At 38.4% G+C, this 25,192-nt stretch overlaps 2 protein-coding genes across 2 annotated transcripts in view; one reads left to right on the top strand and one right to left on the bottom strand.

Moving 5' to 3' along the window:
• LOC139738608 (rab11 family-interacting protein 4-like) overlaps window positions 1–7,764 on the bottom strand; it is a 74,560-nt gene extending 66,796 nt beyond the window's left edge. Inside the window, exon 1 of the mRNA XM_071649224.1 lies at window positions 7,525–7,764. Within this exon, the coding sequence (XP_071505325.1) occupies window positions 7,525–7,665 (141 nt within the window). The 5' untranslated portion in view covers window positions 7,666–7,764. The remainder of the gene's footprint in view (window positions 1–7,524) is intronic.
• An 8,485-nt stretch (window positions 7,765–16,249) lies between these two features.
• On the top strand, window positions 16,250–20,978 carry LOC139738621 (uncharacterized). The gene has a single exon (XM_071649238.1). It carries the CDS (start codon window positions 16,426–16,428, stop codon window positions 20,197–20,199), a length of 3,774 nt encoding a protein of 1,257 aa, XP_071505339.1. The 5' UTR covers window positions 16,250–16,425; the 3' UTR covers window positions 20,200–20,978.
• Window positions 20,979–25,192: the final 4,214 nt, after the last annotated feature.

Below are 25,192 nucleotides of genomic sequence, written 5' to 3'. Positions count from 1 at the left end.
TGTGGACTTGGTATCAAAAAAACAAAACAAAAAACACCGACCTATCAACCCTCATGGGTTTTGACAATTAAGGGCAAACAAACAACTTTTTTTTTTTGGGGGGGGGGGGGGGGCCTAACAGAATATTTTAATGATGCTAATACCAGTGCCACCCACCAGGAATGTCATATAAAGTGAGATAAGAAGATATCATATAGTTTGTGGGTTGGGAAGAGATGTGAATGGCACAACATATTAGAAAGTGCATAAAAGAATTCACGCCAGAGCAGAGAGATTTAATTGAAATAGACAAATATAAGTCAGGTGGAGAGAGAGAAAGAAACAGAGAGAAAGTGAGAGAGAGGGAGAGAGGGAGAGAGATTACCAGAAAGAGAACAAAAACAAGAAGAAAACATTTGTTATCCAGCATGCAATGCATCACAGTGATGCAAAAAAATTGCATTTGTGAATGCTGGGTATAGGTTATAACAAGGAGTAGTAACTCCTTGGTTATAAAGTTCTACAATAGTACAAATTGTATACTACTTCTCTTGGCAAAATACTGTACTAAGATTTGATTTTCCTTTCTAAATTGCAAACTAAATGATGTACAGCATTACAGAAAAAAAAAAGTTATAAAACTATTCTATTCTCAATCACTTACTGAAACATGGCATCAGACATATCTAGTGTAGTATTGATACCTGGTGTTTCTTTTCTGAAGCATGAAAAGAACAATACTTGTGGTGTAGTCCATGCATTGTACTATTACATAATATAACCCTCCAATTTAATGTATATTCACATACAACATGATCACACTTGCGAAGTAATGTGATCATTTTCAAAGGTAACATTAATAGTATAATAATGCATGTGAAAAAAAAAACATGAAAAGGTACAGAGGATCTCTTTGGTGGTTCTATAAAGGTTCATACAGCGTGACATTCAATTCAAAATGAGATTTAAATTAAATTCAAAATATTTTATAGTACATTTACTTGATTACATGTGACAAAAAGCCTTTCAAGCAATTCTATTCCCTCTTAACATTAAAACATATTCATAGTTAAACTTACAGTAAATATCTAGTACAGCTCAGAACAAAGATGGCAACAGCAAGACAGCTTAAAGGGATTTAAAGCTGTTACCATGGTACAATTTGTGATCATATTGTGAGCTAATGTTCAACATAACATCTTCAATATATGATTTGGATTCATAGATGCCACATACAGAAAGAAAAACATAAAGCAATAATGCCTCCGGCACCACTTCGTGGCGGAGGCATAAAACTGTAGGATGCCATCCACTAATGCAAGTTGAAGTATGATATTGTAGTACATAGCTGTAAAATCAAATGTGTGCATACCCAGTGTCATACCACATTCTCCTATGGCATTGACAGATTATCAAATTATGCATACAATGACGTCATGGCTACAGCATACACTCAATGCTCTTCGACAGTTATGTTCATGCCCAGCAGAGGGTGATTTTGCACTGCTCATGGTCATACTGCCATTTTGTTTGAAGTGGTGTGCACTCACACACACACTCACACACACACACACACACACACACACACACACACACACACACACACACACACACACACACACACACACCTAAGCTTTCACAATGTGCATTGAAGCAAAACTCATAAGGTGTTCACAACTGCACCAGATTTTTGTTTGTCACAATCAATCAATAATTTGGCAGTTAGCATTATACAGCTTGAAGCTTGAAGTGACAAAAATGTATGCTATGCAAGGGAAACTCTCACCACAGACTTGCAACACACTGTACAAGTACCTGATTATAAGAGGTTTGTAATAAGCTTTATCATCTTGGAGTAAAAACATAGTGATATTCCTTTCCAAGTGACAGAATACAAATTAAGGAAATCTGATGTTCCAAATCATGACTAGCTGTCATCTGATCTACTTTGCGACTTCACATTATAAACTGCATCACATTCAATAACCCGAGTATGTCAAATCCTCATATCATGGCTTCATCTCTTGGAAAGTGGTAGAGCATGAGAATATAGGTGTATAAACATTAACATCCCGTGTGTATGTTCAAACATACACATTGAGAAATCAAATTAGAATTAATTTTCACCATAACATCGTACAACAACGGATCTGTGTTTGTCATCCTACCGACAGTCTCCATTTTTATCATAATGCCTGAAACAATTTATTAGGGCATTCCTCTCCATTCCCAGCATTTCTGTATACTTAAAATATTCTGCAAACTTATCTTTCATTATGTATTGTGATGTAATTCATGTATTCAATTTGGGTAAAATATACACATATTGTTTCTATTGGAAATGGAAAAAATAAATGAATGAATGAAAATTGATGTGAATACTTGTAAAATTGATTATTATTAGATCAGCACACTTGCTTCATTAACCAACTTGACTGACCACAGTGAACCCTCTGATTTCCACAAACTAATCTTTTGTTGAATATTGAACTAAGGATTCTATAAAACATGGGGTGAAGGGGGCAAAACATTTAATTCCCCCCCCCAAAAAAAAGGTGATGGGTGACCAAAAGAATATGTTACCAATATACCATCATTGATTTGTAGCCATATTGATTAATGGGGGGGGGGGGGGAGGGGGGAAGAGGGGATGTATATGAATTCTATCACAACAGAACTGACATAGAATATATTTTTTAAATGATAAGAGGGAGTACATTGTTTAAACCATCTAATATCATTCTGTATTGGGGAGGTGAATGAATATTAATAATTGTGTAAGATTTTTATCTTTAGTTTTATCTTAGAGGTCACAACTGCATAATCCAACAGGGCAAAACAGAAATGACAAAAGCATTGCTTAACAAATACAAATCTCCAACAGTCCTAAACAAAGAGTCAGTGCAGGCTCTGTGAGTGTACTGCAGAAGATACAGGGAGGCTTCACATTCTTTTCTTACCCACATTGGAGGTCTTATCCTTGATGGTTGGTCTAACAAAACCTTCAGCATTAATCAATTATGCAGTGTGGGCTTCTTTCTCTTCTCACCCCCTACATCTCCTGTAATGCTGCCCCCAGCATTCTGGCAAAGGAGAGAGCTCCCTCCTCTCTCCTTTCTCTTTCTCCCTCTTGTTTTCCATGAATGAAAGATGAGAAAGAAAGGCACTTCACAAAGTACAATGCTATATTGTAGTGTTTTTGTTTGTAATTAATTCAAATCAAAATCATGTAGCTCTTTAGTACAATTCAGATCGATAGTGTGTGTGGTTTTTTTTTTAATAGAGCTCATGAAACAAACAAAAACTCATTCAAAATTAATGAGTCCATCATCTAGAAACTGTTCAAATTTGTAATTATGTAGGGCCTACATCCTATATGTTTAGTCCTATTACACAGAAAATACAACTGATAAGCACAGGCATGTTTCTATCGATTCCTCCCGTAGACCCCGTTCTAACCTTCAGTTACTTCATTTACTTTGCCGCAACCTCTGGGACACACAACTGCTGAGATACTACCTCCATACAGCACACTGCACAGCTGTCTTTTGTGAAACACGATATTGCTTATCGGTGGTATATATACAGTATGTCCTTGTGATCTGTTGTCTGTATAGTGCCATATTACATCAAATGATATGATTGTATTGTCTGTTTTTTACATGTTCTTGTGAGAAATGTAGCTGGGTTCTGAAACTGGGCTCCAAATGGAATTATTATCTTTCATGCCCTGTGTTGGGAAACTGGCTAAGAAAGAATCCCTTGCATAATATTTCAAAGACAAAAATTTGATTAAAAGTAAATCTTATCACCATAAAAGCTTGTACAACGAAGACAGTAAACATGTAGGCCTACAAGAAATTATGTGGTTTGTTTTTGTCCAGTAATAATAATTCAGAAAATTTCTCAGAAATGACAAACTGACTGTATAGGTACATGCATACTGGTTGAGCATTTGAATATATAATCTCTCTCTTTGATAAACTTCTATGCTACCAAAATTGTCATCATGTAATTCATATGACTACGTCACTTGTAAGGATTTTTTTTGTTTGTTTTGACAACACACAAAATAAAATGTGATAAAGTGAGGTAAACATTTAATTAGCTACCTGCGATTTTAAACTGCCTCTTTTAAATGAGCTGGGAGGTGAATTCGGTCGACCCCAGTCAACATTCTATTTCAAATACAGTATGTTTTCCACAAAAATTGTAGAATGCTATCTTTGAGCCAATGTTTCACATTTAAGCACTATGCTGTCATACAGTGTAAATACAGCACTGGACAAAACTATCTAGCATCCAACCTTTTTATCTGACCAGCAAGTTTCCTGTTACGTGTCCACTATAAGTTGGTCCTACAGGTCATTCCACATAAATGGTACATGTATGTGCATGCTGATTGTGACCTCTGCACTTTTTCTGTTCACTTGGTAGTTGGCCATTCTTACTGTTTTTATGTGAATGTTTGTACGCATTGTGGAGTGTTGCGTTGTGAGTGAGTAGTCTTGGTGGGAATGCTACATTTCCCCTGGAAAGAAAAAACAGAAACACACTTTCAACTTCAAATATTGTGTCATTGCGTAAATATTGAGGTAATGAGATCTGAATACATACTCCCTGCAGCTTCTCATGTAAGAACTTGAAGAGCATGCTTTAACATTGTAAATTCCTCTTGCAGTATACAGTATGTTTAAGTGGATGTTAAAGGGGAATTCTACCCAAAGAATTCTACATAATTTAATTTCTTTATCTAATGAAAAGTACACATTCTGGTCTGATAACTTACAACAACAAAAATAATGGATAAAAATTTTCCTTTTTAATTCTACATCAATATAACAAAAAAGTAAGAAAGATATTTGGTGAAGATTTGTGCTCAGGTCAATGGGTTCAAAGGGTAAATGACATCACTTTCACCTGATTTGCATAGTGAAATACAAATTATATATGTGGTTGTGACTAGAATCAGTGTTCTATGAAAATGTGTCACTAGTCCCATAACTTTCTCAAATATCACATCAAATTTTGATGAAATTTCCATTGTGCTTGCTTGATTTTACTTTTTACTAATGCATCGACTTGAACATGGATCAGAAATGCACTATTAGACACAGCCTATGATATTATTCATACCACTATTACACACATTTTTGTTTCTCAAGTGGCACTATGATGAGGAAAACTGAAGCAACTTCTTATACACCCACTGTTGCATGGTGAGGATCAATTTGAGGAAACTTTAGGGTGAAATTTGAAAAGTTTTTTGGTCTAATCCTCTGTTCAGTAAAAATGTTAGTGTAGTTTCAGTTTCATATCTAAAGGGAGTGAATTGAGTGTGATGTTGAACTGTTACTTTGGTGCAGAAATTAGATGCAACTGATATTGCATTTGTACATTACTGTGAAGTTTGGGTTTTATTTGTTTCTTTGTTTGTTTGTTTTTGGTTGTTGTTCTACTATACAATGTGTGCCACAAATGAACACACAACTATTAGGAGTTAAGTACTATTCTGTTACAAAACATGATTCCATATGCACTTCATTCATTTTCTCCATAAAAGTTGGTATCTAATTTCATTTTAATTTAGCAGTGGCTGTCTTGTTTGAAAGTATTCTATAGATAGATTCAAAGTGAACGACCTGCTCTAATGCCATTTACATTGTGCCTCAGATTGTCTAAACTGCAGCAAGTACTTAAGTAAGAGACCGTTGGGTATTTTGTTCCACTCCGCTGAGTTCCTTCTGAACGATACAAAGAGGTCTCTTGCCAGCTTTATGTTCTACAAGGGTTTCACAGTCTTCAATGGAAAAAGGTAAACAAACAAATGGGATCTACACGTGGAGTGGAGATAAAGATGTAACAAGGCACTTATAAAGTGTCTGTATTCGAGATTCTTGCTTTTAAATGACGCCACAGCTGACCGTTAGCCATTCATGATGAGTCTCCTGGTTCTTTTTGTGCCTCTGCTCTCTGCAAATTTACAACATAAAACTTTGCATTTTGAAAACCACAGCTTCAAATCAAAAGCTGGAATACCGCACCTATAGCGCCATAAGGCCATGTAGATGTCTAGTGAGCAGACATATTCAAGGACATATTGTCAGTGTATATTTCTCTCACAAGTGAAACTAATGCTTCGCAAAATAGTGCCAAACTGCCTTTTAATACCCCTGCTGCAATTTTGATCAGTCACAGAAATTTCTCTGCCAAATAGCACCTATAATCTATGATGAATGCTTCAAAATGCAAATTCAGCATAAATTAGGACCTGCACGATGTAATTGGTATTTAAATGTATTGGACTCGGTGAACTATGAACCATCCAGGAGACAATCATCCACAGTCATCAACTCACAAAGACAGTTTGGCAGTATTTTGGTAATTTCTAAAGATTACGGAAGAGAAACGAGAGACTTATAAATGTCACATTTATGGAATGTAAAGACCAGAGTTGTCAGCATTAACTCTTGCTTTACCTCAGGAGTCTGGCATCTACAGAATCAGTTGCTGATATGTCCTCTCTTCACACTCGATATACAAAATGTAGTTTTAAGGGTACATATTTGATTCTCATTTGACATTGTACTTGCGTGTGTGTTTGTGTTTTAGAGTGAATAATTTGGTTCACATATCCATGAGAGACATTTTACTATCAATCTACAAACAACGCAATGAATGCAACTTCTATATTCCAGATTTTACAAATAGAGTATCTAGTTGTATCAATTCTTTATGTGATAAGATATGACAACTTTACAGTTTATGACTAGTCTTAAGCTCCTGTGAAAACCAGTAGTGAAATCTGAATCATAGAGAATGATGAAAATTTGTTTTGTCTAGCTTTTAAACTGTTGGTTGAAGAAAATGTTCAGAAAAAAAAATAAATGATTTTTACTTTGCAGAGTATAATATATTCTCACTTTGGATCAAATTTGAACAATGAGAAATAAAAACTTTCACATTCTCAAACTATGTTGTCATTCCAGATTGCTATTAAAAAATGAAAATCCTTTGTCTCAGATAAAAATCAGCATCTACAATGACAATGTAATACATTGTAGGTTGTCTAATTTGGATTTGAAAATCCATGGTGCGTACATGTGCACTACAGTAAAGGTACTTGAACTTGAATGAGTTTGAGCAGTAACTACTCCATCAGAACTGGAATACAATGGATAGCAGTTTTCATCACACTCATTCACACTTCATAAAATTAAATGTGTGTTTTTCTTCCTTTGGAGAAAACCTTAGTGCAACCTTCAAATCAATCATTTAAACAGGAAGTGAATTGAGATAAGACTTGTGCTCACTCAGTTCAGCTGGTGTTTTGCTGAGCTCTACTGATAAACAAAAATAGCACTGCTCTCTTTTGCTCGGAGGGTGTACGTGTGATGGATGATGTACATTGCAAACTTAACAGCCATAGACCAGACAATCAACATGTACTCCCACTAATATAGTTAGAAAATGATGAAGAATTTTGTGACTTCGGCAGTGCTTCACTATAGTATCGCTACATTTCGCCTGTGAACAACAACGTACCCTGTGATCGCTTCCGCCTTGAAAGTACTCCTCAGCGAGTTCAACAAACCGTTTGGTCTCTATCCATCCACTCTTCTCGAAATCGAGTGCTTCGAAAACGGGTCTCAGCTGCGACTGAATATCCAATAATTCCGATTCCATATCTTAAATCCAGAAGAGGAACTCTCTGCTGATGTCCACCAGACTTTCCATCTGTGATGTTTGACGGTTGAGATGTACTAAATCCATAACAATGTTTTGATCGAGATGGTTTGATCTGATCTCCTGTTGCTCTCGTAGTTCGCTCTTCCTGGAGATGCGCTGGTGGTGGGTAGCATGCCATTCAAACGTGTCGTATCCGCATCTTCGCATTGTTCATTCATTCACCACGTAGCTTTGAATGATCGTCCGGTCTCGTGCATTTTGTTTGGTGGAGCGCTAAGCAGCAGAGTTCCGCATGCGCTGAGCTGCGGAGCTTGGGCATCATTAGACTTAGTTACAGACCCTACTCATTACTTTCTAACCTTTTTTCCTCAATAATTTGTTTGAAGAAGGTCAATCTGCACTATTTTGTGTGTTACATATATTTTCTGGAACTTTATTTCCAAGGAAAGGTATAACCAAGGAGGTATTGATATCTTGGCCTAATAATTTCGCTTTTTGTATCCCCCACTCTTTACACGAACTACTCCCTTAAGTTTTGCCCTTGAAACTACCGTCGTGCAATAAAAATGAATGTGAGAAAAAGAGTCATGATCACGATAATCAAATGTATTTATCCTGTTTCAGAGTTATGATAAGAGAAAGCAAAGTATAAACTGTGTAATTACATTCAGTTCCTCATCAATTCTGTGTGATTCAACACAAGATATTCTTGAGCCACTGGATACTGAGTTATGATGATTAGCTGCACTACACACATTTTTTCTTGATGAGGCTTTTAAACACAGACTAGCATTCAAAGGCGTGAGGAAACCATGGGATCGATAATGACCACTCGTTCTGACGTATCTACCCCCCCCCCCCCCCATATTCGCATCACAAACACAAAATACTAGTAAGCCTAGACTTTCTCAATATTCCATTTGAGTGAATCGCGATTGTTGGCCAGAAGTACACGTGTAAATACTCTCGGGGAATATAGTAAAATCACCATCCTCGTTTTCTTTGCTTCATAACGTTTTTTTTATTAACTTAATCGGTTTGGGGTGGGTGACCTGATTACTTTGGAATTCCACATTGCTCGAGGTTCCCATAGAAAGGGAATAATCAAAATGACGGAAGTGAAAAAAGAATTTGACAAGGCCCTGGGATAAAAAGATGTTGCTTTCTCGTGAATTACTATAAAATCTATACGGCAATAACAACTCAACCGTACATAAATTATCACCTGCAAGTTTCATTTTATAAAATGTTTTAATCTTTTTATTCTGCAAATTATGTCCATCAGGGAAGTAAAACATAATAATGACAACTCAATGATCGACCAAAGCACATTGTAGTGGTAAGGGAAACATTCAGTAGATGCTCATAATGCAAACATTGCACTAATGCAGTAAAAAAGAAAGAGTCAAATAGTACTTTCATTCGATGATGAAATCAGATTGCCGAAAGGAAAGATGGAAGAATTAAGGTAGGATTCATCAAATGTTATATGATGCAAAAATTGATGTTGATACTGTACTTGTAAATGAAATTACATTTCAAATTGAACGTCTTCTCAAGGAAGGCACACATATTAACTGCCCTACTCTGGCAAAAGGAAGCAAGTGACATACCATCCAAATTTGAGTTATTGATGTCTTCATAATTCACATAATGAGCTCTTCTTCAAGGCCAAATTTCATGCAGAAACGCTTATCCTACTAAAAGATATGTTAGATAAGACATCATGATAGTCCATTGACGTCAGTGTAAAATGACAGACACATTTTGCTCTTTTACGAGAAATGTCACTTTTGTCACTTGCTTTCTTTTGCCAAAGTAAGGCACACATACCTCATGGCATTTTCTCCTTCACAAGCTGGTTGCTCTTTGTTTGCTGGAATGTCTTAGGGAGACAAGCAGAAAGCAAGACGATACCTTTAAGATTACATGAACTCAATCTACTGTAAACTTCATGTACTAATCCTACAACTAATCACGATGATGTTATTACCATTATCTTCATCATCATTGTCATTATTAGTATCCTAGCCAATAAAATAGCCATCACCATCATAATTACCGCAGTTATCATCATTATCATCAATATCATCATTTTGACGTTTCCATTACCCATGTACATTGTTTGGAAATGAGAGCGGGATGCGGTGCTGTGATGTAGAAATATACAGCGCCCTCACTGATGACCAATTGTTAATGCTTGAAGCTAGATAATAGTTCGCATCAGAGGCCCGGAATAAAAGAGCTACAATAAAACGTCGGGAAAAGCGCTCTCCTGTGATTTAGACAAAGATGTGACATATACTCATCCAGCTTGCTAATTTAGCGCTTATCTTAATCGCATTTCCAGAGTCCTACAAGGTTCATATCACTCCACGTTTTTATTATTGTTGATAAATCTCTCAGTCCCATGCGCCCATATCTATGTTACAACGGGGATTTGTTACAACGCCATGCACCACATACTATGATTGAGTATGAATACGAATAAATTTACTAGTAGCTAGTTTCGCCATCAAACTATTATTGGCTACTGACTCTTTTTCAGATGCTATGCTGATATTTCAGCCTGTCTTTGTAGACATGCAATCATCCAAATGAAATTTATTGGAAAATTCCATCTGAAAAGGAAATCATTTTGATGAAAGTGAGTGGGGCGGATCTAAACACAAGACGGTCAAGAGTCGGCACAGTCTAACGTCGCGTCAATTACCGTATACTGTAAAAGTGGATATTTTCGCATGACTAATTTTTCGCGCTTGGCCGGGTCGGAAGAGTTTCGCGTGTTTTTAATTCCGCGGAATCAAGACATCACGCACAGGCACATAGGTCTATGGCAAGCAAAAATATTCGCGTGCTTTTATTTTCGCGCTAATTTCTGGTTGCGCGAAATGCGCGAAAATTTGAACACCGCAAAAATTTCCACTTTTACAGTAGTCGCCACTTGTGTGTATTTCCTATGCACTCCCGAGTTGGTGAACTGAAAATAGGCACTGAATTAGTTCACCGCCCATAGTGCACCACATATTATTAGCGCGTATGTTATACACACACTTCAATGTAGGATGCATTGTCTGATTGTGCATCATCACGTTTGAAAAACTGTTAGTCTGCCACCTGAAATCCATTCGAAATCAAAAACATTCTCGCATTAAAAAATGGTTTTGTCACCTGTTACATATGATAACATACATTTGGATTACAATTATTTGTGTTTTTATGGAGGAAAAAGGTGAATTAGGAATGTCTTTTGAGAGCGATGAAAATCCGTCGCCCCAGCTGATCTCCAATCGCGGTGCGCGTTACATGCAATGTGAATGTCTGACGACTATAGGTAGTGGCGACTTAATGGTAATTGATGTTAGTGATAACGGAGCTGTAGTCAGTGTAGAACAATAAAATGAAACTACAGCACCTTAGTTGTGTGAGATATGACAATTTGAGTTTATTTTCGATAATTGCTTTGATTCTATTCATAATTTCTGTTTAGAGTAAGAACCCCAATCTTTGGACGGCCTCCAATATCCGGACACTTGCCACTTATCACAAGGCAGCAAAGTCAACTGTCACAGCACAAGAATATCACATCATTTCACATACTAGCACACTCGTTCACCACACGAAAATGCCCGAGTCACCTCAAAAAATCCATCTAAAATCCCAAATTTTGCCGTCAAAATCGCGGAATCGCCGTGACTTTTCCAAAGCGCGCACAAATTAGGGCCTGTGTTAAGAATCGGGGTCGCCGAAAAAGCGCTAAAAATTGAAAATTACGCCGTTCGGTTGCGAGATTTTTTGCTTATCGCAAGCTCAGAGTGTGATGGTATCCTCAAAAACACGAAAGAAAAAAAATCTCCGTACGTGCCGATGCAGTGAATGTACAGGGGCTGAATGCAAGTGCAGAGTCCCCAAAATTCGGACACGAACTGGCGCCGCAACATCCCCAATGCAAACTTGCGTCAACAAGGTATGGTGCGCACGGATTTTTCAGCGGCCTTGAATGCGTACTGACATTGCACGCGTGTCCGGATTTTGGAGACGCTGTCCAAATTTTGGGGAATTGACAAGGTGATAATATTTGGGGATTTTGTGAAATTTTATGATCGGTTTAACAAAATCAATATTGAGAAAAATTAGTTTGATATATGTAACAAACATTATTATAGATTTCATTTTGTGGAAAATTATTTGAGTTGAATAAATATTGCAAAAAAGCTTAAGTGTCCGAAAATTGGGGCTTTTACTCTATATCTAATATCTCATGTATTTTTTTCCATTGTGAGTAGGGACTCTTACAGTCATTACACTGGATATTTTAGGTGTTTGTGTATTGTTTTGGAAGAGAAAAGTGAATTTCACTGTTACTGACGTGGTGTCATGTGACATTTCAAACCTGCTACTTGTGCTGCATGCTAGCTACAAATTGTAGATGGTTCATATTCATGTAACTCTTACAGTACCTTTAATCTGCCCTTATTTGTTTGTTCTTTGAGTGTTAAAGTATGTACAATGAAAGTCCCCCACATCACACACGTGCACACTTGCTAACCCTGTTTACACCACAATGGTCCTGAGTCATTGAATGTGTAACCATGTTCCTGTCATTGTAACAAGAGTAAATCACTATTTCAGCCAACACAGTTAACCAATCTTCAGTTTGATAACTTCCTTATCTGATTTTGATAAGATTTTACAGTTTTCTGATTCAGGGATGTGAGAATTCAGAGTTTAATCTGATTTCAGATTTTTTTTTTCTTTCATTCTGCCCTAAACCCACTTTTCAGCTTTTTGTCAGTTCAAATGCATTGAAATGCTCAGTTTAACACACTTCAGACTTTTTTTTTTCCAAGGGCTCAGATTTCTTTAGACTCTTTTCTTCAAATATTCTCACACCCTAAAAGGTTTTATTCTTTCTTTTCAAACTTAATGTTTAACTGGTCTGGAATTCTCCTGCAAGTGAAGTCATCATTATCATTTCTTCTTGTATTACTCATTGGTTAATAACTTTCCTTAGTAGTCAGTACTGTCAGATAATTTCAAAATATAGTTTTTTTTTAATTAGTTTGTGATGGATATGGGATGCCCTGCTGTTGATATGAAGAGTTCAATGATTGCGAAACAAGTTCACTCTGTTGATTTGAGATATTTATTTGCAACTTAAGCTGCTCAAAAACAAAGAAAATAACAAGAAATATGAGGGTTTTTTTTAATCATAACTTCAAGGATATTCCTTGATAATCAAAAAGTGAGCTAACACTGGAAAGGTCTTGTTTTGCTCTATCTGATGATGGACTTTACTGACATTCAGACACCAGTACCATCTACATCTACGCTTACAAATTTATACTGCTCATCATTCTTACTTGTACTGAGAATTTATCTGTATGGTGTTGTTCGAGTGTGTGGTATTTTTAATTCAGCATGGATACCGCCGTAGGTATCATTTGAATGCGTATACAAGCTTTAAATGTTAGTCAACTTCTTTTAAAGAAAAGGAATTTCTCTGGAATGTCTGTGTACTTGCATGTACATGTGCCTTGGATAGATTTGAGTCATGTCATCAATCAGCATAATGGTGATTATAGTGATGATAATGACAATTATGATTATGATTATAATGTGATATTGATAGTGAAATGGATGATGGCAGTGGTGATGAAAGTCATAATGATGATGATGATGATGATGAATGTAGTGTGGAGTCACTACCCTGGTTAACCCCACCATTGTGTGCACTGCTTCCCCAGAGGGTCCTGGTATCAATACCTTGCTATTGCCCAGTACCCATGTACATTGTTTACATGGTGAACAATGGGGTAAAGGACACCATAGTAGACAAAAGAATGAATCAAGGATGTAAGCACAGATTTGAACTGAAGACTGCACAAACAACCTGATATTACTATAAATGAAATGGGCCTTTGGAATGGCTGAATTTGGTGTGAAGCTGCAATGGTGCAATGGTGGTGCCAGTAAGAAGGAAGGAGTAATCCTTTCGGGACTGGTAGCACATACTGAAACAACATTGTATAATTTTTGCTCAAATAAATAGTGCTATGAGCTTGCATATTTCAATGGTTAAACTTGTGTGATATTGTAATCTAGTAAGAACTCCTTTCAAAGCCCGTGCTGCTTTCCTACATGATATCATCCATTAGATCAATCAACAATGTGTCCAACTTCCCTAGTGCATAAAACATTTGTTCTGAAACCAGGGTTCAACTCCTAGAAACAGTGTTTTGTTTTTTGTTACCTCCGCCAAGGAGGTCATGTTTTTGCAGGCATTGATTTCTTTCTTTGTTTGTCTGTTTGCAAAATAACTCAAAAAGTTATGAAACAGGCGTGGATGAAACTTCGAGGAAAAGTTGATAATGACACAAGGAACAGGTGATTAATTTTTAGTAGTGATCTGGATAACCGTGTGGATCCAGAATACTTTTTAACAATTCATCTTGAAGGATTATCATTAGCTAATAGGGCCAACAAAGGAGAGAGTTCAAGCTGTGGGTATTTGAAGTGTGTGCACTGAGCTTGTGCTCGAGGTGCAGCGTGCAGTAAACTGATGATGAGGTAGACTCTACAGAGACACAACAGAAAGGCTTCTTTATCATTGGGATAAAAGGGTGATTTTCAGCATGCGTGTATGGGTAGAAATAAGCTGCTTGGCAGAGGTCTGCGCTCTCCAAGTGCTTTTCTAGTTTTGTTTTGTTTTGCTTTTTTGTTGTTTCTTGAGGCTGGTCCCACTGGCATCTACCTTGCCAGGTAGTGATGACCAATCTTAGCATGAGCCATTCAATCTGTCCATGTGTTTTGTTACTGTTGCTGGTATGTGGTAGTGGTACATCTATATGCAGTCAAACCTGTCTATAGCGACCACCATCTATAGCAATCACCTGCCGTATGCGACCACTTAACACAAATCCCCCCAGAGAAAAGCCGTGTTAATGACCCTGTCTATAGCGGCCACACATATACAGGTGTACATCGGCCACTTTTTTCATCTCCCTTGGGGTGGCCGCTGTAGACAGACATGTTTGACTGTACTTTGATTTTTGAGTTACAATGTATATTACAATGTAATATTCTATTTGCCCAGCATTCTCTTTCTTTCCTTCTCAATTAAGTAAACCATGTACTTACATATACAGTGCACTCCTGTTATAACGAACACGGTTATAACGAAATTTCGTTATAACGAAGTAAAACGTCTGGTCCCAAAATTATCGCCATCGAAGTCTATGGTACAAAATTCGCTTATAACGAACATGGTTATAACGAAATTTCGTTATAACGAAGTAAAACTTCTGGTCCCAAAATTATCGCCATCGAAGTCTATCACATCACTGTGTATGTGTTTGCTCCTTGTGTCCGGCACAGTTTCCGAGGGGGACTTGCATTATTGTAATACAATAATCTGAAATTAAACAAGGTTCGTTTTGTTGTTCCGAAGGTACTTTATTACAAAACACACAGATTCTTATACACCTAAATGTCCATTGGTTCGGAAATGAAATAGGGTTTGTTATTACGAACATTTTGGCGTTATTCAAACAGTTCGTTATTACTAAAGTTCGTTAAACCGACAATGATATATGGTTCTTATTACGACGGTTCGTTAGTCAGAAAATGATAGGAATTCTAAACTTTCGTTAATCGGAACATTAAAAAAAGTTTCGTTAATCCAAAGGTGAAAAAGGTGTGTCCACTAACAAAACTTGGGAATTGCAAACTTCATAATCGTCTTAAGATAACCGAACCTACGAAATAAATAACCTTTCTCATTTTTGTTTTTTTTTGCAATTTACAAACCTTTTTCGGAATAACAAACCTTATTTCATTGTCGGATTAAAAAAGCTTCGGAACAGTGAACCATTCACATTTTTTCATTTACAAACCTTCGGAATGACGAAACTCATTTCATCTTCCGATCAACGAGCCTTCGGAAAACGAACAGTATATTTATATCTAAATTATGAACTTTCGGAATAACGAATCGTCCGAAGAGCAAAGCTTCAAAATAATTAACAAACCTTCGGATTCCCGGGAATGGCGAAACTTCGGAACAAAGAGTCTTTCGGAGTAACGAACTTTAGTAAGAAACGAATCTTTGGAATAGCGAACTGTAATGGAATCCTAAACTATCATTTTCTATGCGACTCATTGTGTGACAAAAACAACTTTATGCTCTCTTTTAAATGTAGTATCCAAACGAAAATAAAAAGGTACCATCCCATTTCACATAGCTTTCCAGTGTATGATGAGTATTCAACAAACATAATATGATATCTGATGCGTGGTTACATTGTTTTTTTTTTATTGTATTTGTTCGGTTATAACGAAATTTCGTTATAACGAAAGAAAACGGCCGGTCCCGAGCATTTCGTTGTGACGGGAGTGCACTGTATGTACTTAACCCAGATGCGCTTGGCAATGAATTGTCATGCTATTTCATAAGGATTCTCACTTTGTTTCCCCAAATCCAATTTGGAGATCTGTGTCTGTGAAGGCTGGAGGTAGATGTGTTGACAAGCAAATGAAACACAGTGAGGCTTGAACTGCCAATCTACAAATATTTGAGAGACTTCTACTGCAATTGTAATTTTCAAATTTTACACAGTGCATGAAACAGAGACAGAAATGCAAAGTGATTTTACCCAAAGTGTTTTTTATCATCTTTAATTGCAGTGTGAAAAGGAGACTGTGTGACTTCAACGTGAAGATGGAGATGCTTCTCCTGTACCACCTCAAGCTATCAACATGAGAGGGAGAAGAAGGCGTAAAGCGGCTGACACGAAGGCCTCAGGGGATACTGTTAAGCACAAGCGTCCTCTCACTTCAGCCGAGAAACAACGAAACTATCGGGAGAGACTGAAGCGCACTCCAGGGAAATATGAGGAGTACAAAAGGAAGAATGCAGAGAGGCAGAGGGCTCTGACCCAAAAACGTAAATTGACAAACGAGAAACGCGTACGCCAGAGAGCTCAGTGGCGAGAGAAGATGCAGAGGTATCGACAGAAGAAAAGAAATGAGGACACATTTGGCAGCGCAGAGAGTGAATCGAGTTGTGACTGCCACGAATCGGATATAGTAGAGCTGCAAAGCAATGATTTGCCAGATTCTGGAAACACCAGTGCAGATGGTGCCAGCAGCTGCTCTCAAACTGTAGTTTACATAGCCAGGCCTGACCAGGAGGAGGATATTGCGAGAGGTAACACGGATGAGTATATCTTGGATGCCCAATTCCCGGCGTTGGATGTACTGAGGGATGCCTCCCACTTTCGTAGTATGAACGGGAATGCAGTGAATGACTGTGGGAATGAAAATGCAATGTGTGACAGTGAAGAATTGAATACCCTGATGTATCAGGTTCCAGGGCTTGATTGCTCAGAAGTTCAGGATGGTCTGTTACAGGGGCCCTCGTGGAAGTCTTCAGATACAGACCTGTCCTCACCAAGTGTCACCAGATGGGGTGTTAAAGGTGATGGTAGGAAGGCCCTTACTGCTGCCGAACGGCAGCGCAGGTATCGAGAGAAGCTGAGGCAGTCTCCTGAGAAATGGGAGGAGTATAGGAGGAGGGATCTGGAAAGACGCAGGAATATACAGAAACAGAAAGCCCGCTCAAATGAACAGTGCAATCAGAGCAAAGCCCGAGGGAGAGTTGCTACTCGCAGACGTCGCAACAGGAAACAGAATGAAAACAGAGCTGAAACCCATACTGAGCATGCTGTACGTAATGAAGGGTGTAGTGAAACCATCATTCACTTGATAGAGAGAGAATCGAAAGAAAATGCTCAGCTGGAGGCTGCAGGAACAAAACATGAGGGACTTGTGTTTGCTGGAGGAGAAGCAGCAGAAGACGGGGAAGCTGGTTGTAGTACTGACCCTCGCAACCCCTTGACTATGGCCGGAAGGCAACAGAGGCAAAGGGTCAAAATCAAAGAGGTGCCAAAAAAGTCGGAGGATTTTGAGATCAAGCAAGAAAAGTACTGTAGAATTACTGAAATCCAAAAGCACCTCTCAGAGGCAGAGCTGGCACTGAAGAGGTTGAAGGGAAGGGAGCGGATGAGGAAGTATCGCCTGAGGCTGAAACAGCAAGCCCAGGCATCAAACCCTGCTAGTGTCTCAAGAGGCAGAGGGCGCAGGAGGGCAGTGGAAACACCAGTGCAGTCTGTTGATAACAATGAAGCTGGGACATGTGGGGAAGTTGAAGAACTGTTTGACCGCATTAAGCGCAGGCGAATGCAGGGACGAGAGCGTCAGCGAAAGTATCGAATGAGGCGGAAAGAGCGACTACTTTGTGAGGAGCCCGGTAATGCGTATGTCGATGGGGTTGAAGAGACAAGCATTTATTACGAGAGGCTATCGTCAATATTTGGTGGGGATGTCTTACAATCAGATGGTCAAGTGAACTCCTCACTACAATTGCCTGTGGAGAGACTACAGCCTGCTGAAGAAATTGGGAGCCTATCAACAAACATGGCATACAGTCTGAATGATGTGCCACTCCTATCTGCACATGTTGATGAAGAGAACCATTTGATAGCTGAAAGAGAACAGCTGTCAGTCAATTCTTCAACTGAAGGGAAAAACGCAATTTTGGCGGCAACTTCTCATGGAAATTTAATGGGTAATACTTTGCTTTACAATCCCAACATCCTTGTGATGTATGCAGCCAACCCTCTGTTGCCTCCTACAGTCATTAAGCAGGAGCCATCTACCTCACTGACAGAGAGCGACTACCCCTTGCAGTCACCAGAAAATGGCCATGGTGTCACTGCTGCTTCGCGGAAACGTATGACTGCATCGGAGAAGCAGAGAAACTACAGGGAAAGGCTCAAACAGGATCCTGAAAAGTGGGCATCATACAAACAGAAGGAGATGAACAGATATTTAGCCAGAAAGTCTGCCCTCACCCCAGAGCAAGTTGAGAAGCACAGAGTTCAGTCTGTACAGAGAACAAGGAACTGGAGAGCACGGCAGAAGGATAAAGCTGTCAGGGAAACTGGCAGCAACTCCAGCGGAGTTGATCAATGGGAAGGTCTTGAAGACACCCAAGATGATGCCGGAGAACTCCTCGCGACTGAAGATACAGACACTAGTTCTGACTGCCAGCCAGAAAGGAAGAGGGTAAAAAAATCCGTGGAACGACTGAGGAATCCCTCAGAAAGATACAGTGAATTCTTGAAGAAGGAGGCTCTGAGAAAGCAGGTGAGCAGAAGTCGCAGGACTCCCGAACAAGTGGAAAAGACTAGAGAGAGAGACAGAGAGAGGCAACGGCGATACAGGGCGAGGAAGAGGGGGGAAGTGGAGGAACCCAGTGACAGCTCAAGTAATGCACCTTACACGATTTGCTCTTCCCAGGATTTTGAAGGGGTCAAGGTTTTTCCTCGTCAAGCAAAGACATCTGAACACCTTCAAGAAGACATGCAGGCAGCAGCTTCCATGGCAGGGGATTTTCAGTTGCAAGATTCTAGTGCTGTGCTTGGAACAAACAATCACAGTTCATCTGAGAGGCAAGAAAGAAATCAGGATGGATATAGGCAACCTCATAGGCAATCAGTGTCTGAGGAGTATGCAGAATTCCTCAAGAAAGAAGCTGCTCGGAAACAAGAAAGCCGCAGGAACAGGACACCAGAACAAGCAGCAAGGATTAGAGAAAAAGACAGGGAGAGGCAGAGACGGTACAGAGCAAGAAAAAAAGGAACACTGAGTGAACTCGATAACAAGAACAACTCTACGTCAGGTGCTACAAGCATTTCAGTGTTAGATATGGTAGAGAATAGTATGTATCCACTTTGTCCTACATCTTCTCAGCAATTGAGTCAAGGGATGGTAGAGGACAGTGATAGTAGAATACAAGATGCTCATAAAAAGAGTGGATGTGCATATCATGCTGGTGATGAAGGAGAATCATCATTTGAAAGTGGCAATGCCATTTATTATGAAAAGACAGATGTGAACTTCAGTCCTTGCCAAAACCAGACATTGTTTGTTCCGCTGTTGCATGAAGACAACTCAGTTGTGACGAAGCAGTCGGCACAGCTGCTGAGCTCACAGATCATCCCAGAGAGAATGAAAGGTGGGAAGGGTCATCGCAGAATTGATCTTGGGTCTGGCCAGACGGTACTTGGCCGCACTCTTGCCAATGATGGTGTCTCCGAAGCGTTTCTTGGTAGTGACTATCCGAGGGAAGGTGTGGTTGTCCCAAGTGGTGGAAACATTCCAGTTCTCGTGAAGGCAGAGAACACAAAGTGCACACTTTCCAATGACGAGATACCCCAGGTCATACCCTGTGATCCCCCTGAGATGGACGTCGAGTGGAAGGAGATGGACTTCTGCAGTGTAAGCCCTCTCAAAGAGGAGGACAGCCTCCCACCAGACTTTGTGGAGTTTGAAGAAGCGGATAGCCTGCAGTCAGTTTCTGGGTCAGCCCGTCGGAAGGCCTTTTTCCCCACAAGACATTCTGCCATGGTCACATCCAGTACCGCTTCCCTCACTGCTTCAGCCCTTACAGATGGCTCTGTGTCCTGACATGGTTTCCCTGCACATTACTGTAAGACCAGAAACATTTGTGGCATGAAACCATCACGCATAGAAGCTAACCGCCTTCTGGCAGCCTGAAAATATTGCAAATTGCCGACCACAAAAGAATTAGGAGTATACTAAGTGAACTAGTAATACTGCGATTTCTTGAATTCCTTCCGCTGGTCAATATAAAACTTTCAACGAAAATGAATGCGCAATACTAGACACTTACTGTCACTATACTTGTAAGGTGTACAGCATTGTACTGGCATTCAGTGCATTGTGTAGACAAATACTTTCATGCACATTTTAATTTCCTGAATATTGGCTACTTGCAAAATTCATGAAAGTTTCACGCATGCAAAAATTTCTGGTTTTACAGTACACATGTCTTCAAGGAAGAGTGAAATTTCAGTGAGAAGTTTTGATTCAGTAATCAACTCTGGAGGTATACTTCAGTTTGTGAAACCATGGCAACTACTACGGGAGAAACGTTATACAGCCTCGAGCAAGCAAAATGTCTACCATCTTGCCACTCCTGACTTTGCTACAGCCCAATGACACAACTGATTCAAGATTTTGTGTGAATGACCAAATTTATGATCAGTTTGTTTTTGTAAATTCTATTTGGGCACAGAGTGTTGTCATTGATTTTGCCTGCTGCCAAAGTTGTAAGTGGTCACTCACTCAAATTTTCCCCACCCCCAAGCTCAAAAATCAGTTACATACTAAAAAGTTTGAAACTTTTGTGTGATGAATTTTTCCCATTCTATCGCATAAGGTGGATTTCTCACTTTCACAGACTATCAACACTTTACAAATAGGAGTGTGGACTCTTGTAAAGAAACTATAGTAAACAAAATGAACACCTGTGTTTTATATTGTGCAGGGATCACATGCAGCAAAATGTGCAAAAATGTTTACACCTGAAAATATTCATTGTTTCTAGTAACACTGTAAAATTGCTGTGTCAAATTGCACATAAATCTGATGTCTTATTGATAATGCCAATCAGAGTAATAGTGATTATAATGGTGATTATAACACTCATCATCATTGTCATTAGCACCACGACAGCCATAGGACTGATGAATTGTTTTTTGCATGTTCTGCATTTGCACAACATGCAAGTACTGTTTGACCCTTGTATCAGTCTATAACAGTTGTTTTACCAAAATGGATTACGGTATTATTCAGCAGGGAATCAACTTCATTTTGACATATTTTTCTTTGCAGTCATCAACTTATGCACACTCAGGCCTCTAGTGTGTCACTGTGATGAAACCATGTTGTGTAAAGGATTGTAAAGGAACTTACGTAAGTAGAAATTACTGTGGCATCAGAAATGCCTGAAAGATGGTTGGTTGTTGCTATAGTAATTTCTTCTTTCTCTTCTTTTTTTTCCAGTAACTTCAACATAAAGTCTCTTTTTATGTCTTTTCTGTGTTTTCAATTTTCTGTCTTCTGTCTGCAAATGAACTGTAGTTTGTACTTTGTGCAACCTCAGATGGCAAAACAAGCATAACTATCATCATAAACCAAGTGCTAACGACCGCTGCACATTTATATCTTTCTTGTGGAGTGTTAATTTCAGTATTTCCATTCCTTCATGTATGATCACATTGTGAAAAAGAGAAAGACCCGATGTTATGTACATTCAGACTGTATTCACGATCACTGACTGGATACTGTGTTTACCTCTAGGTAGCGTCTGGTTCAAAGACAATTGACGCATGGCACTTTCTTTCTTTGCATACATAGATTTTGTCGATCATTGTATGTCAAAATTCTCAGCCTGTGATAGCAAAAGCCTATATATCACAACAACTATGATGTTTGTGAGATCTTTATATATTTCCTATGTTGTGTATCAACAAGTTTGTTTTATGCTTTCAAAAGTCAGTAATGCTGTAAGAGATTTCATGACTGTTTTTTTTTTCTTAGGTAAGGGCAAAGCCTGACAGTGCTTTCATCATGTGTAAAGGAAGTATTTGATACTCAGAAGGTGACCATTTATGAATTTCAAATTGATTTTGAATGATGATCTGGACATGAGAATAGTAATGCACTTGACAGAATTGAAAGATGCTGAGTATTTTGTACTTAGTGATCATCCAAGATTTGAAATTAGTCTTTGAAATTTGTGCCACTACACTTTAATGAAGTTCATTGTGGCATGTACCATCTTTAAATGTTGAAAGTGTGAGACTGACGGCAAACATACATATTCCTCTTTCATGTATGTAGTTTGCCCATATTTCTTCTTTTGTATGCATTGTAAGTCGGAAGTGTGTTGCAAAGAGAAGCACTATTTGAAATTTTGAAAAGTTTAGTGGAACAAGGGACAGGCTCATAAAGAAAGCTTGGTCCACATTGAATGCCCCCCACAGTCAAATTTTGTGCCTCTCCTCCCCCTTTTTTTTTATGCCTCCACCACGAAGTGGTGCCGGAGGCATTATGTTTTTGGGTTGTCCGTCCGTCCTTCCGTCCGTCATTCTGTCCGTCCATAATGAATTTTGTGGACAGGGTAACTATCAAAGCCTTTTGAGGTATCCTAATGAAACTTGGCATGTATGTGTATTAGGGGATGAAGTTGTGCCTGTCATCTTTTGGGTGCACATAAAGGTCAAAAGGTCAAGGTCAAATACATAAGATTTCACTATTTCCATCATGTCTATGCAATGCCTAAAGATATTTTCTTGAAACTTAGTGTATACATGTATTACCTGATTGAAATTCTCTGGTGAAAGTTTGGGTCATGAAGTCAAAGGTCAAAAGGTCAAGTAAAAATATTAAAACTTCACCCTTTTTCTCTGTACCTTGGAAATTGTTCAAGGTATCTTCATGGAACATAGTATGTATACATGTACTGACTAGCAGTGATTGTCTAGAGAATTTAGGGTTCTTGGGGTCAAAGGTCAGGGGTCAAAGGTCAAGGGCAACACTTCAAAAGTTACTATTTCCCTCATGTTTATGCAATGCCAGCAGGATTATTATTTTTTTTTTACACTTGGTGTATGCATGTATAACCTAATAGAGATTCTCAGGAAAGTTTTTTTTTTTCCTTTTGTTTTTGCCTCAAAGGTCAAAAGGTCAAAGATCAAGTGAAAGTGCTGAACTAACTTTTTCCTCCATATCTCGGAAGTGGCTCAAGTTATCTTGAAACATACTACATTGTACATATTTATGCATGTACTGCCTGACAGTGATTATCTTATGAATTTTAGGGTCAAAGGCCAGATGAAAATGGTAACAATGTACTTTTCAATACAGAAATTGCACTTTTTCTCCATACCTTGAAAATTACTCAATGCATAAACGTATGAATGGGTCAAAGTCCTTAAATCCCAAACACATGCTCTCCTATTCATCCAATTAAACCTAGGTCAAGGAAGGTGAACCTTCAACACATTTATGACAGACTTGTTTTACTATTTTGCCAATTTTGTGAAAATGTAATCACACATTGTCCACATGTACTATCTAGACCTATTAGGAGAATCATGCATTATGGCGGAGGCATACCAGTCGCCATAGCGACATTTCTAGTTTTTTTTCTAAATCGACATTGGCTTGAGCTCACTTTTTAGAAGTCGGTAAGAGAGCTCCAGTTTGATAAGTAAGATACCACTTTCAAGCTGAGTCTTATTAAAGAGATAAGAGTTTCTAAAAGAAAGAAACTGGCACTAATAACTATAGTATTTGGATGGTCATATTTTCTTTTTTGAGGATGCCAATCTTCTGAATAAGTTTGGAGTATGTGGCCAAGCTACTACTATGTATCTGCATTGTGCAGTCAGTAGAGCCTGTCCCTCATATTTTACCCTATTTGCATTAGATCCCCTCATTTTGGAAAATACAATACATGTATTGCAAAGTTTGTTTTCCTGTGCTGACGTCATCTCTTATATCCACCTTGTCACTTTCAGTATATTATGTATTGGGCAAGATAGAAATGAGTATTTGATGATCCTCTCAAATCGCAGAGTTTCTGCTTATCTTGTGGAAAAGATACTTGTAGCCTGAGTCTCTTGAAACGCAAGGTCAATAGCGCTTTATTGAAGAAACAACTTTGTCCAGAAGCTTGAGGACATTTGCATTTATGGACATACAATTTTGATGTATGCAGCATTGCAATGTGCATAAGATAGCTCTTTTCTTAAAAACTGATTTATTGTGTGGAAGAGAGGGTCAGGGGAAGAACGTATATCTTTTTTAGCTCCATGGTTCAAGAGATGTAAGACAAATAATACACAGAATGTTTCCTAACAGCAAACAAAACATGACAGTTTTCTGCTCATACCAATCACTGAGAAGGTGGTAAATACAGTTTCACCAAACAGTTGTGAAGCTTTTTGAGGATTGTTATTTCATGTTTAATGCACAGTGCTATAGTGGTATTTATCACCCTTTATCATATGGCCATATTGAGTTTTATTCAAGCAATGAGCAGTATGTAGTATTATAGATAAATATTTGCAGGGAACAGTACTTTCTTTTTTTTAATCTAGAGACCTTTTTAGATTTGTAGAATCATGTGCTGCTATTTGAGATGATACAATTTGTAAATGTACTAAGATGGAAAGTAGTGCTGCAATTATATGAGATTTTCCCCATGCATTTAGTATAATTCCTTTGTAAAGTGATACATGCAGATGAATGCAGGTATGTACTTCTACGATACACTGCTGTATTTTAAATGTGACACAATGATTGTACCTGGGAAGGCTTTAATTGAAATCCATGCTATGAAAAGCATGATTATGTACAGTCTGTAATCTGGTGGTCAAAAGGCAGGTATACAACTGTAGTTCAAAATGACTAGATCAAAAACAAATGAACAGGTCATGCGACATTAACGTATGATGTTTAAATCACTGCCCTGGTAATTCCGTATCTTAATTTGCAAGTAATTAATGTGTTTCCGTGTAGTAAACTTGGCCAAGGCAAATTCTGTCTACCTATTGAACTTGCACAAAATATTGATTCACATCATTGT

Source organism: Diadema antillarum, unplaced genomic scaffold, assembly GCF_040938485.1.
Source record: "Diadema antillarum isolate AM-2024a unplaced genomic scaffold, OU_Dant_1.0 seq00000759_RagTag, whole genome shotgun sequence".
In the NCBI taxonomy this organism is placed as follows: domain Eukaryota; kingdom Metazoa; phylum Echinodermata; class Echinoidea; order Diadematoida; family Diadematidae; genus Diadema; species Diadema antillarum.
The sequence above is the reverse complement of the archived record's forward strand: the minus strand, read 5'-3'. Positions and strand labels throughout refer to the sequence as shown.